Raw genomic sequence first — 15,382 nt, forward strand, 5'->3', positions numbered from 1 at the left:
CGTATTTTGAAATCCATAATTGGGACAGTCTTCTGGTGTTTTAATAGAAAGTCGTATCCAGCGTTCATAGTATAATTACTAGATCGTGGGTAAGTCCCACTGACTGCACGTTCACAGCCGCCATTGCCCCAGGCTAATTATGCGAAGTGTAGCCCACAGGCATTCGGTATGGAATGCCGGCTGCCGCATGACCGGCAGTTTGAATCCCGGCTGCGGCAGCCCAACAAAACAGCAGAGCACGGCAGCGGAAGACCGACAGCGCTGGAAATCCCGATCGTCTAAAGGTAAGTATAAACTATTCTATTCAAACCCCCTAACCCTCCTTAGGGGTGCCTAACCCTAACCTCCCCCCTCTAAGTGCCTAACCCTAACCTCCCCCCTCTAAGTGCCTAACCCTAACCTCCCCCTCTAAGTGCCTAACCCTAACCTCCCCCTCTAAGTGCCTAACCCTAACCCCCCCTTCCCCGCTGCCTAAACCTAAATCCAAAGGGAGAGCCTAACTCTAAGACCCAGGGGGGGTGCCTAACCCTAACCCTCCCTCCCCCTAGCCTAACCCTAACCTTCCCAGGGGGGTGCCTAACCCTAAATCCCCCCCGGGTGGCCTAAACCTAACCCTCCCCCCCCCGCGGCTGTCCGCTTGCGGCGCCCGGCATCCCTTCGATCGGGATGCCGGGCACTGGTGTGCCGGTGTCGGGAAAATGACAGGCGTCTGGATTATAGACGCCTGTCATTTAACCCTAGTCGGGATTAAGGATTCTAGATGCTGGCGGTCGGGATTGCGACCGCCAGCATCTTAAACGTGTCCCAGCCCACGGGCTGCAACAAGCTAACGCCATCTTCATATGGTGCCAGCTGCGGGGTCCAATCCCCGGAATGCATCATATTCCAGAAATTGGTAAATCTGGCAGCCACATCCCCTATAGGTTTCTATGGGGGATAGAAACCTATAGGGGATGTGGCTGCCATCAGGACTGGAGGTATCGGAGGTATCTGCTGCTGTCCCTCCTTCATACATCTTGGGGCAACTTAATATTTGCAGTTAACCCCCAAAAATGGGTGTTTTCAGGAATTAAGCCGCAAATATACAATGATAAATGGGGCCCTGTATGAGAAGCTTTTGTGAAGACTCCGGGTTCAGCTTGGCTGTATCATATATCCCCGTCTGTACCGGATAGCTGTACTGGATCCCCCTGGGGAGGGTACTGATAACTACTTGCAGTGCGGAGATCTTTGGTGGAAAGCTGTCAGTGTAAATGTGGACCACTGTTGTTAGCACCGTTGTAAACTGTCACAGGTTTCGCTGTCTCAGCTCAACGCGTTTCTGTGCCTCAGGGACCAGGAAGAAAGTGCCAGGAATCACAGAAACGCGTTGAGCTGAGAGAGCGACACCTGTGACAGTTTTATCACGGCAGACCGATACAAATGTTGTATAATGTAATACAGAATACAAGGATGATCTCATGTAAGCGCTCTAATTTCTGTGATTCCTTTCTATACTTAGATGTCATCTCTCTGGGCTCTAGCTTTCTGGTCGGCTCTCATTTCTACATACATATGAAGGAGTTATGCAGCGCCAGCTTTTTTGACATCTCTGCTGGCGATCTGAAAATCGGGACATATCATGACCAGCTACAAGGACTGGGGGATTACCAGAATCGCCTGCGGTTTATCAAAGAGAACTGCACAGTTATTATTAATCTGTTACATGAAGTGTCTCAGAATTTTACAGTTACTGTTGGATCCCTTGTAAATGACGTCATCAAGGAGTATAGCGAGACCTTCCCTGCCCGCATCCCTGGTGAGTCTGGGTGGTTATTGTGACAAAATGGAAAATGAAGGTGGCGTGGGTGCATATTATCTGATATATCTGTAAATTGATAGATAACTCATATAACATAAATCATTAACAATAACATATTAAACGTCTTTTCTCCGGCATTTTAGCTGGAGAAATTACATGTTTCTTCTTCTGTTAATTTCTATATCATCGGTGTTATTTTTCTGCCGTGCCTCTCAGTTTTTTTTGGGGGGGGGTCCCCACAAACCAGTCTATGTCACTTGGATGCCCAATTTTTTTTGCAACCCCTATGTATTGCCTTCGCTTGATTCTTTCCTTACATATACTGGTTTCTCTGACGAAATTGAGCCTCCCTAGGCACAGTGAGGGGCTCTGTCTATGGGACTTCTGTGCAGGGACTTGGTGGAGGTGGAACTAGTTCCAGCTATCATTAGAGGAGACAGAAATCAGTTCCTGCCCACTTTAACCCCTGCCTATATAATAATAGTAATTGCAGAGATCTCAATACATACAAGACGGGATGCAGAAACCTGAGAAATGCGTCAAATCCTGAAAAAGGTGAGTTTGCCCGCATTTCTCATCATATGCACCAAGCCTCGGAATGCGATGAACTCCGGGGCTTGGTTACAGTGGGGAACCCCATCTTCAGATGGCGTTGTCCTATAGAAACCTATGGGCTTCTCTCCACAGAGTGCTGTGAGAGGGATCCAAATGGCCCCTCCCAGCATCCCCTGCAGTGCCAGTGCCCTTCTGCGCATGTGGAGAAGGACGCCAGAGGGACTTCTGGGTTATAGACTCGGAAGTCCCTCAATCACAAAGGGCCGCTCTTACAGAGAGAACTGTCCTTTCCGGTGTTCTACATGCTTACTGGGGTAATTAACGCTGGCATGCATGTGAAGGGTGGCGGGAGCATGTGAAGGGTGACGGGGGGGCATGTGAAGGGTGGTGGAGGGCATGTGAAGGGTGGCAGGGGGCATGTGTAGGGTGGCGGGGGGGCATGTGAAGGGTGGTGGGGTGCATGTAAAGGGTGGCAGGGGGCATGTAAAGGGTGGCGGGGGGGCATGTGATGGGTGGTGGGGGGCATGTGAAGGGTGGCGGGGTGCATGTGAATGGTGGTGGAGGGGCATATAAAGGGTGGCGGGGTGCATGTGAATGGTGGCGGAGGGGCATGTGAAGGGTGGCGGGGGGCATGTAAATGGTGGGGGGGGCATGTGAAGGGTGGTGGGGGAGCATGTGAAGGGTGGTGGAGGGGCATATAAAGGGTGGCGGGGGGGCATATGAAGGGTGGCGGGGGCGCATGTGAAGGGTGGCGGGGGCGCATGTGAAGGGTGGTGGGGGGGCACGTGAAGGGTGGCGGGGGACATGTAAAGGGTGGCGGGGGGGCACGTGAAGGGTGGCGGGGTGCATGTGAATGGTGGTGGAGGGGCATATAAAGGGTGGGGGGGGGCATGTGAAGGGTGGTGGGGGGGCATGTGAAGGGTGGTGGGGGGCATGTGAAAGGTGGTGGGGGGGCATGTGAAGGGTGGTGGAGGGGCATATAAAGGGTGGCGGAGGGGCATATAAAGGGTGGTGGAGGGGCATGTGAAGGGTGGCGGGGGGCATGTAAATGGTGGGGGGGGCATGTGAAGGGTGGTGGGGGAGCATGTGAAAGGTGGTGGAGGGGCATATAAAGGGTGGGCGGGGGGGCATGTGAAGCGTGGCGGGGGGGCATGTGAAGGGTGTTGGGGGCGCATGTGAAGGGTGGCGGGGGGGCACGTGAAGGGTGGCGGGGGGCACGTGAAGGGTGGCGGGGACATGTGAAGGGTGGCGGGGGGCATGTGAAGGGTGGCGGGGGCGCATCACATTCCGAATGCGATGTGTCATGCATTCCAACCACAGTATATTTACAGACATATGGTTGAGCCGCTAAACCACACCAAGGTGTCTCTGCTTTTTACTGCTCCTAATGCTACATGATAATAGCACCCACTTTGGGTCATACATTTATGCGCTGTAGAGATGCTGTGACGGGGCCTGGTGGCTTTTAACCATATGTATGTAAATATATCTACTCATATCTCTGCAATTACTGCTGTTATATAGGAGGCAAATCTCTTTACTGGCCTTCATGCAGAGTGCTGGGGAAATTTATATACGTATATACATTATATACGAATGTTGTGCAGGCTCGGTTCTACTCGGTTCCGTTCGGGTTTTTTTACCGAATCTTATTGGCTATCCAAAACTCGTGACAGCTGATACCCAATAAGATTTGGTAAAAAAAAACGAACGGAACCGAGTAGAACCGAGCCTGCACATCCCATTAAATAATGTACGTACGTACGTACGTACGTACGTACGTACGTACATATGTGCATACATACATACACACATACATGCAAATAATGCAACACTGATGGTTTGGACTCTTGCTGCCCTGCTGTAATAGTTGCAATATAACACTGGTTCTCATCTCCAGTCCTCCAGTACCCCCAGCAGGTCATGTTATCAGGATTTATATCTGTGGGAAACAGGTAGGACAATTACTGACCTGTCAGAATAGAATAACTCGCCTGTGCATGATCCAAGAAATCCAGAAACCAAACATGACATTTTGAGGGTATTTGAGGATTGAAGTTAAGAGCCACTATAATAAGGGTCCCATAAGAGGTCATCTCCAAATAGGAGAATGGACGAACTCCTAGACATAAGGATGGGAATGGGATTGAAATGCCGACATTTCAAATCCCGACAGCGAATGCCCGACAGGATCAAGATCCCGACAACCCTCTCATAGTGGTGCCTAACCCTAATCCCCCCCCCAAAAAAAACATTCGTTCTCCAGTGTGGACTTGAACTCTATCACTGCTGTGTGAACTGTGGTAGGTTCGACTGTGTGGTATCCCGGAAACGCTTGTGTGAACGTATACGCTATGACTTCTGTGTGTGTCACTGTGATAGTTTCTACTGTGTGAAACTGTGTGTCGTTGGCTATTTTGTGGACTTGTCCTGGAACTTTATACTCTACGAGTCTCTCCCCTGTTCTCCTTACATTACATTCACCTCACATTGGGACATTACTCTTCTTCTATAATCATATTGTTCCGGATTACCGGAAGAGGTGATTTAAGAGAGAAGAGGGCCTGTGTGCAGGCTCTGTGCTGGCCCCCTCCTCTCTGGCAGCACAGTAGACTCTGGCTTTGTGCCAGAGGCTACTGGACATGTGCAGGTCTCCGGGAACATGGCGCCTGTGCCACGCTCCTGGAGCAGGCTTGCCTACCCTCCCGATTTGGCCGGGAGCCTCCCGATTTTCGGGTGCCGCTCCCGGCCCCCCGGAAAGGCAGGCAAGCCTCCCAGAAGCTTGCGACCCTCCCGACCTCCCCCCTGAAAAAAATGGAAACCCCCGCAGTGGGGGGCCTGGTGACGCGATTTGCGCAGAATCGCGTCATCGTGGCCCCGCCCCCTGCGTCACAATGCTGAAAATAACAGCATTGTGAAGAGGGGGCGGAGTCACGATGACGCAATCGTGCGGCCCCGAACCCTTCCCCACCCCCAGTGTGCCACCAAATGGCCGCCCCGCCCCCGGCTCCGCCCCCAATGACCGGCCCCGCCCCCTGCTATTAGCCGACAATCAGCTCCCTCCCGGAAGGCTGGATCTGATTGTCGGCAAGTATGTCCTGGAGACTTCTCATCTCTGCTGCACTGTCACACTTGGAAGGATGTTTTATATTTCAGTCTCCTCACTGCCTACTCCACAGCCAGGACACCGCTGCTGGCAGGGCTAGATTAAGGTCTGTGGGGGCCCCTGGGCAACAAACATGTGGGAACCCCTATTAAATATGGATTAAATGGGGACCGTATCGCTCGTAAGCGGTACATTAACAAACAGTGATAAGCTAAGATTAGCGCTGTTTGTTAAATACTGAAAGGAGGACATTTAGAGAGTGACATAACCCCTTTAGCTCTGTCTCCCCAGAGAAATCAAACTTCAAGCAAACACAAGAAAAAAACACAATATACACCAGCAGGAAAAAAAATACACATATAGGCACCCACATGAAATATTACTCACCAGTTGCACAATCTTATCCACATTACACCGCACAGAGGACCTGATTCAGAGCCGCTCGTAAGCGGCCGCTCGTTCGCTCTGAACGATGTTCGCACAACTGCGTATGCATATGGGTCAAAATGCGCATGCGCAAACCAGTCATTGCGGTCGGAAATCGTGCGCTCGTAAAACAGCTAGGGGCTGCTAATTTGAGTGACAGAATGAGGCGTTTGTGGGTGGTAACAGGGGAAGTTGCTTGAAAACAGGGGAGTGGAGATCCGAACGCAGGCGTGCCAAATGGTCAAAACGGCGTTTAATGGGAGTGCATAATTAACAAAGCAGCGTCATCGACCACGTCACTTGGTTGTCTTTTAGCCTGAACTGCTCGCAGTGATAGCGGGAAGTAAATCCTACCACAAGCACTGCGAGCAGTTCAGATGCCTTTCGATGTTCCCGATTAATCTAATAAATAGCGGAGATGACGTATGATGCGAACGGCAAAATAGCGAGCGCATTTTTCGGACGCTCGCTCAGACATAGAGGCGTCCACAGACCGCAAAGAGCGAGCGCTCAATTTAAATATCCGGCCCCTTTTTCAGAACGAGCGTCCGCAAATAGCATCTGGGTCTGAATCAGGCCCATAGTGTCCCTGATTTACATTACACCACATAGTACTAATGCCCCTTATTCATGTTATGAGACACAATAGTGCCCCTTTTACACAATGCCCACAGTAGTGCCCCTTATACACATAATGCCCACAGTAGTAGTGCCTCTTACACAGTGCCCACAGCAGTAGTGCCCCTTATGCAATGCCTCCAGTAGTGGTGCCCATTAGGCAATGCCTCCAGTAATGGTGCCCCTTATGCAGAGCCCACAGTAGTACTGCCCTTTATGAAGTGCCCCCAGTAGTAGATCCCCCAAGAGTGGTGGCCCCTTATGCAGTGCCCCCAATGCAATGCCCCCAGTAGTCAAGCCCCAATTAGTCATGCTCCCAGTAGTAGTCCTGTGGTAGTGCCCCCAATAGTAATGCCCCTGTAGTAGTGCCACCTGTATAAATGCACCCACTAGTAATGCCCCCAGTAGTAGAGCCCCCTGAGTAATGCCCCCAATAGTAATGCCCCCAGTAGTAGAGCCCCCTGAGTAATGCCCCCAATAGTAATGCCCCCAGTAGTAGTGTCCCCAATAGTGATGCCCCCGAGTATTGCCCCCAGTAGTAATGCCCCCCCATAGTAGTGCTACATATAATGAAGCCGCTTGCACTCAAAAAGATCCCACCTAATACTTACTTGAGCCCCGCGTCCGCTGCCGTCTGGCTGATAGCTCCTCGGAACTATGGGAGAGACATCATGACGTTTCTTCCACAGCTCAGGAGTGAGCTCCAGCCTCCGGCTCCTGCTGCCGCTGTGGAGAGGGAGCCGGGCACCCTCTGGTAACAAAATCTTTGCGGGCACCCGGCAAATAGAGCCTCCCTGCGGCGCCCGGGTTAGGTGGTCTGGCGGAGGTGGAACTGGTTCTGTCTCCCATTCCGGCCCACTTTAACCCAGTTGGGTGTGGGGTCCCTTAATGTGTGACGGCCCCTGTCACCCCCCCATTAATCTGGCCCTGACTGCTGGTCCTGCTGATGCTGTTTCCCGGAGTGGCGCTATAATACACCTCTCACTCAGATAGGGAAGCTGCGGCGGTCCCTCTACCAAAATCACCAGATTCTCCTCAACCAGCTCCCTCCACGGGTACTGTCCGGTAAAAGCTCTTTACCGGCTCTCTCCTCCCCATTTTATAGCTAGTGACTCATGCTGACTCCTCCTGCTGCTGCCTGGGGTATGTATAGTGACAGGTAGGAGCTCATTGGTTGGTACTTTAAATCACCATCCACTTTATCTCTCTCCAAGGCTTAGTACATAGGGGTCTATGTACTAAGCCTTGGATGGAGATAAAGTGAATGGAGATGAAGTACCAACCAATCAACTCCTAACTGCCATGTCACAGGCTGCATTTGAAAAATGACAGTTAGGAGCTGGTTGGTGGGTACTCCGTCCACTTTATATCTCTTCAAGGCTTAGTAAATAGACCCCAAAGTGTAACAGGTGCCGGCTGACTTGTCATACATTTGTCTTTTTTTATTTTGTAAATAATTTTAATTTACATGTATTTGTACTTATAATAAACAGCTATTAAAAGACAGTACAGTTCAGCAGAACATATAATAATACGGGTGTGGTATAAGAGATGGACAGTAAAACAGTAGACAATGTCTAGATAGACACCAGATGTTAGACAGTCAATAGGTCGACTGGGACAAAAGGTTGACACACTAAAGGTCGACAGGTGCAAATGGTCGACAGGGTCAAAATGTCGATACAAAAATGGTCACCACAAATATGATCGACACATTTTTGTTTTGTTTTCTAGCCCTAATCTTTACCAAAACCTCCCTCCTGATGCCTAACTCTTACCATCAGGGTAGGTGCCTGACCCTAACCATCCCTCCTGGTGCCTAACCCTGACCGTCGTGGTAAGTGCCTAACTCTAACCCGAAACCTAACCCTGACCATCGGGGTAAGTGCCTAACTCTAACCCGAAACCTAACCCTGAAAAATAAAAAAATCATGTGTTGACCATTTTGTGTCAACTATTTGTATCGACCATTTGTACCTATCGACATTTAGTGTGCCGACCTTTTGCCCCAGTCGACCTATTGTCTGTCTAACATCTGGTGTCTATCTAGACATTGTAAACCTTTATACTATCTATAGTCCAGAACCCTAATAATAATACAGAGTCACTTCAGTATTTCTATCCCAAATGTACCTCTTTAGTGATGATACTGTACCTCTTTAGTGATGATACTGTACCTCTTTAGTAATGATACTGTACCTCTTTAGTGATGATAATGTACCTTGTTAGTAATGATACTGTACCTCTTTAATAATGATACTGTACCTCTTTAGTGATGATAATGTACCTTGTTAGTAATGATACTGTACCTCTTTAATAATGATACTGTACCTCTTTAGTAATGATAATGTACCTCTTAAGTAATGATACTGTACCTGCTTGGGCAGGATATCACGTTAAAACACTTTGGGGGTCATTCAGACCCACTCGCAAGCGGCAGTACGCTCGCAAGTGGGTCGATGTTCCCACTGCGCATGCGCACGACGAGCGAAGGACTATCCATCGCTCCGGGTCTTGCACCAAAGGGGGCGTGCTGTCGAGGTTGATTGACAGCACGCCCCCTTTGGTGGGCGTGCCTGCCAAACGGAGGCGTTCCCATGGGAACGCCTACCGTCTGAAGCGGCCCCACTGACATCACTAGTGATGTCAGTGGGAGTGATTTCGGCCCTGATAGAGCCAAAATCACTCCAGGGCTAGTGGCTGGGAAACCCGACCGCAGGGTTTCCTTCGCAAGTCCGATGGTCGCGATGGTCAAGACCATCGCGACCATCTTGTTGGACGCTCGTATATGCTGTGGGTGGTGACCCACAGCTATACGAGCGTCCAGGAGGACGCTCCATTTTAATGGAGGAGGGCCCTGATTCAGAGCGAGTGTTCTGCTCAGAGCGTCCGGCTCTGAATCAGGCCCTTTGTTTACTAGCGCAGTATTGCAGTGTCCTATATTCACATTAGTATGACTTATTCAGTGGCTAAATGGTCAATTAGAAATGTGGATGTATATTGTGGGCAGCAGTGAGGTCAGTACACTGGCTACTTGTGGGGTTCGGATTACGTGCAGTCTGAGGACCTCATTCAGAGGCGATCGCTCTCTCTGAATGAGGACGGCCGCTTCTAGTCTTTTGGTACGGCCTCCCAGTCGCTAGGTAAGCTGTGGGTTACCACCCACAGCTTAGCTAGCGACCAGGGTGATGGTTGTGATGGTGATCACCATTGCGACCATCGGGGCTTGCAACCAGACCCTAAGGTTGGGTCTGGGCAGCCGCAAGCCCCAGGGAGCTTTCTGCTCTGATCGAGCAGGAAGCTCCCCACTGACATCACTGATGATGTCAGTGCGGCCGCCAACAAAACGGTAGGCGTTCCTAAAGGAACGCCTCCATTTTGGAAACCACCCCCCCGGCCCGCGAAAAAAAAATGGGGCGAGCTGTCGACCAACATCGACAGCCGCCCCTTTTGTAACGAGCTCCGGAGCGACAGAGTTTCTCTGTCGCTCCGGGGCTTGCGCACGCGCAGTGTGGCCGCTGTGCGTGCGCAGGGCCACCCATTGACCCAGTTGCGAGCACATCGGTGCTTGCGACCGGGTCTGAATGACCCCCTGAGACCCCTTCTTCAGCCGGCTACTCTCCCTGCAGTCAGGCCTCCCAACGAATCACAATAAATATTACAGATCAGCTGTGAGTTCCTATCTTCATATAAGTTTCAGTACGAGAACTGGATCCAGGCTCCTTACAGCATAGCGTGATTTCACCAATGTTCCACATATGAATATATACGTATTTACCCAGAATCATCAAAACATGACATATAATATGAATATCATTGTGATAAAAGATAAAAGAGCCCTTTATTTTGTGTTTTCATTAATATCTGAATTTCTTTGTTTTCCAGAAACACTAACATCGATAGCAATAACAACCTGTAATAATACACTGGAAGACACCTCTGGAAATCTAACAGGTCTGGATATAAAAAACTAAGTATTCCAAGTGCAGCCGTGCATAGAGATAATGTGACTGTGGGCCTGATTCAGAGCCGGACGCTATTTGCGGACGCTCGTTCAGAAAAAGGGTCTGGCTATTTAAATTGAGCACTCGCTCTTTGCGGTCTGTTGACGCCTCTATGTCTGAGCGAGCGAACGAAACATGCGTTCGCTATTTTGTAAAGACGCCCCCTGGCCGCTCGCATCATACGTCATCTCCGCTATTTATTACATTAATCGAGTACATCGAAAGGCGTATGAACTGCTCGCAGTGCTTGTGGTAGCATTTTCCTACCGCAATCATGCGAGCAGTTCAGGCTAAAAGACAACCAAGTGACGTGGTCAATGACGCTGCTTTGTTAATTATGCACACCCTTAAAACGCCCGTTTTGACCATTTGGCACGCCTGCGTTCGGATCTCCACTCCCCGTTTTCAAGCACCTTCCCCTGTTACCACCCACAAATGCCTCATTCTGTCACTCAAAATAGCAGGCATTCGCTATTTAGCGAACAAACGATTTTCGGCCGCACTGACTGGTTGGCGCATGTGCATTACAACCCATACGCATGCGCAGATGTGCGAACATCGCTCGGAGCGAACGAACGGCCGCTTACGAGCGGCTCTGAATCAGGCCCTGTGTCCTGCCCTATGGTGCCAATCAGACACATGCTGATGCAAACATAAACTAGTATTTATGTGGAGTTATTCAGTCACAATGGAATGACTGGTGGTACTAGAAATAATTATCAAAGCAAATGCATGATCACTATCCAGGATTATTCTGAGAACTTGTAAAGAATAATATACAAATTGAATCAAGGAATAGTTACCTAATATATCCACAGTGACAATAAATTCATTTGTGCCCGTACAAATCTCCTGATGGGAGCAACTAACCGTTTTGAATGTGGCAAATCAGTGGTTAATAAACGTTACACTGTTAATAAATAAGTACAATAAATAATTGTAACCACATAATTTATATCATTGACTATTAGTCATATTTGCATTAGTGAGCAATTGAAACATTCCAGGAGTGAGAAACTGAGACAAAAATACAATTTACTTTATTGATAAGAGATGACATTTGTATCTGGAAGTGAGATAATAGACACAGATGATGTATATGATACACAATATACGTTTTATTCCACCGCATAGGAAATAAAGTGCACGTTATTCGAACAGTTCAATACAGGGATTTGTCATATCAATATTTTATGTAATTAACTAATTACACACTGTAACCAGATACTAAATAAAGTAAGGATTGGCTTCAGCCACAGAAAATATATTTGCAATAGTAGATAGTAATGTTATGATACATGAAATTGCTGCAACATATCATTTTCAATCTCTGGGAAATTGAATACACAAACCTCATTACAGGTCTTTTATATATATATATAAGATTTAAAACAGTAATAAAAATATTTCACCACATTTTTTGGAATAAGTTTTTATTTATGAATTAATAAGTTATATTATATGAGTTCATATAAATGTGATTGGTGCTCCATACAACTACCTCACTTTTTCTATATCAGATACTAAACCATAGTGGGTAGCACCCCTCCTATTAGTAATATTAAATAGAAGTAAATATTGCTGGAGGCGATATCAGACTGGTGCGGTTGCTTTCTTTATCTACACTTTATCTAAACGTGTCAGGAGCTGGGATTGATGGACAGTACTCGGGGCCTGATTCAGCCAGTATCGCGCAGGAGAGAATACGCACTTGGCCGATGTTTTTGATCTGCGCAGGCGTATGCATCGCAATGTGCGTGCGAGAACTAGCCAGTACGATCGGGTTAGGGTACGCAGACTACACGCAGTGTGCACGCAGCCCCTTCCGAAACTGATTGACAGGAAGTACCATTTGTGGGTGGTGACGGGGGTTGGTCAGGAGAACGCAGGTGTTATAACGCCGTTATAGGGGCGTGTATAATTAAGGCAGAGCGGCGGCATACGCAGCCATACCGTAAGCTGTACACAGGAAGCGTACAAAATCCTGCGGCAGGTGGGTGCGTGCGGCTGCTAGCGAGCGTTTCCTTGCTGAATCAGTCCCAGAAGCAGTCGCAGTATCTGGAAACAGCAGCTGGGGAGACGTCTTTATAATGCATAGATAGGGATAGCAATCTTCTTCTAACACCTAGGACTCTGTTCATCAATTGGTCCCTGACCCAGAGCTGAGTAGGATTTTATTATCGCAGCTTATAGTGGTCATTTATATCATTACAATTTAATTAAAAAAAATGATGTTTTCCTGCAATATTAGAGACTATAGAAGAGGATAATATAATTATCTGGGAGATGAATAAATCATTACATAGCAAATAGCATGTCTGTAAAATACATATATATGTGACGCCTATGTATGACGCCTATGTATGACGCCTATGTATGACGCCTATGTATGACGCCAGCGTATATATTATAACCTTTACGCTTTGCTTCCCCTGCAGCCTGTATCTTATCCCTGTGCTTCTCGGTGTATCCTGCCACCAGCGGCCTCGTCTCCTTGCTGGGTAAGTGCCTTGTACATCGTTCTGTAGATCTGTAAGTTTGTTATGCGCAGCCTGACCCCCGGCCGGACTATGGTCCCTATGTCTGGGCCCCCCTGGCATGCTCTGGCGGAACTATGGTCCCTATCTCTGGCCCCCCCGGCGTGCTCTGACCACACTATGGTCCCTATCTCTGGGCCCCCTGGCGTGCTCTGGCCGCACTATGGTCCCTATCTCTGGGCCTCCCGGCATGCTCTGGCCGCACTATGGTCCCTATCTCTGGGCCCCCCGGCGTGCTCTGGCCGCACTATGGTCCCTATCTCTGGGCCTCCCGGCATGCTCTGGCCGCACTATGGTCCCTATCTCTGGGCCCCCCGGCGTGCTCTGGCCGCACTATGGTCCCTATCTCTGGGCCCCCCGGCATGCTCTGGGCAGTGTTGCCAATTCTGAAATGGAAAACAAGCTACCTATAAGCAAAAAACAAGCCCAAAACAAGCCCAACCCAATCCTAAAAAGCCCAATAAAAAAGCCCAATTTATGCATAGTCAAACGCAGGGGGGGTTTCCGTCTGCCCCTCTCCAGCCCACACCATGACCACAATAGAAATAGTAATAAAATGGAATTTTACTAGCACTGTATGTTCTTCTCAGTATCATAAACTAAATAATTAGCACCACCTGGGGATCTTTTAACATGTATCAGCTAGTAATATATACACCTGTGCACCAATTAGGGGATATGGAAAACATGCACTGTTAGGGATGTGTTGCTATAGAGCCCAATATGCACATATACAGTATGTCCAGGGCAGTGCTAGGTTCTAGTGCTGCTCCCCCAGACTCCCGGACTTGCTCCCATGCTGTGGAATGGTGCCCGCATCTAAAATAAAAACATTCAGCTCAGGCAGGATGGCCCTACTGACGCATCTAATTCAAGCATTTGGAAACCCCCCCTCTAGAAATCCTGCATTTGCCACTGTTATGGGGGAGTTATCTGCCTATATTGTTAGTCTCCCTCTACACCAGCCTCCATATTGTTACCTCCTCCCTCTTTTCATACCTCATTCCCTTGCCAGTCTTCAGCTGGGTATACACTTGCCGATGTGTGTACCCAGCAATGCGACGCCCGACCACGCAATATATATTGGGCGGGCGATACATACTGCATGATGTGGTTACCAAACGTCTGATATGTTGGGCACCGTCTCCATCCACTATGCCAGCGTCAGCATCTGGGTCGTTCCATCAGCCCTACATGCAGGCCGACGGTACGACCCCGATGGACGACCCGCAGGAGTACGCAGGATCACGTATAGTGGTTACACACTGGCCGATGTGGACGATATGTCAGCCCAATCAGCAGGATCAGGCGATATATCGTCTAGTGTAACTTGTGTACCCCCCTTTCCTTTACTTGACTCCCCATTTCTCTCACCCCTCTTCTGTACCTCCTTCATTCCTGTCACCTGTCTGATGCCATTACCCCCTCTCTATAACAGCCTCAGTCATTATAACTCGCCCCACGTACCTGCCTCATTCCTGTCACCTGTCTAATTCCATTATCCCCTCTCTATAACAGCCTCAGTCATTATAACTCTCCCCCATGTACCTGCCTCATTCCTGTCACCTGTCTGATGCCATTACCCCCTCTCTATAACAGCCTCAGTCATTATAACTCGCCCCACGTACCTGCCTCATTCCTGTCACCTGTCTAATGCCATTATCCCCTCCCTATAACAGCCTCAGTCATTATAACTCACCCCCATGTACCTGCCTCATTCCTGTCACCTGTCTGATGCCATTATGCCCTCTCTATAACAGCCTCAGTCATTATAACTCGCCCCCATGTACCTGCCTCATTCCTGTCACCTGTCTAATACCATTATCCCCTCTCTATAACAGCCTCTGTCATTATAACTCGCCCCCATGTACCTGCCTCATTCCTCTCATCTAGTTACCTCTCCTTCATGCCTGCCCCCTCCAACTTCACCCTGTCCACTGGCTACTGCCCTCTATTCCCCAGACACAACCTTCCCCCTCCCTCAGTCACTACCAGTGTAAAACACACATTACTTACCACCAGGGGTGCCTCGGCAATGCACACAGACATTACTTACATCCAGGGGTACCTCAGCAATGCACACACACACATTACTTACCTCCAGGGGTGCCTCGGCAATGCACACACACACATTACTTACCTCCAGGGGTGCCTCGGCAATGCACACACACACATTACTTACCTCCAGGGGTGCCTCGGCAATGCACACACACACACATTACTTACCTCCAGGGGTGCCTCGGCAATGCACACGCACACACATTACTTACCTCCAGGGGTGCCTCAGCAATGCACACACACACATTACTTACCTCCAGGGGTGCCTCAGCAATGC

General features: G+C 49.1%; 1 protein-coding gene across 1 annotated transcript in view; it reads left to right on the plus strand.

Moving 5' to 3' along the window:
• LOC148509571 (uncharacterized) overlaps positions 1-15,382 on the plus strand; it is a 151,074-nt gene that overhangs the window by 68,809 nt on the left and 66,883 nt on the right. Inside the window, exons 2-4 of the mRNA XM_088442971.1 lie at positions 1,502-1,798; positions 10,392-10,460; positions 12,949-13,011. Coding sequence (XP_088299097.1) covers positions 1,502-1,798; positions 10,392-10,460; positions 12,949-13,011 — 429 coding nt within the window. The remainder of the gene's footprint in view (positions 1-1,501; positions 1,799-10,391; positions 10,461-12,948; positions 13,012-15,382) is intronic.

The sequence above is a fragment of the Taudactylus pleione genome, unplaced genomic scaffold (assembly GCF_031769625.1).
Source record: "Taudactylus pleione unplaced genomic scaffold, aTauple2 ptg000319l, whole genome shotgun sequence".
Lineage (NCBI taxonomy): Eukaryota > Metazoa > Chordata > Amphibia > Anura > Myobatrachidae > Taudactylus > Taudactylus pleione.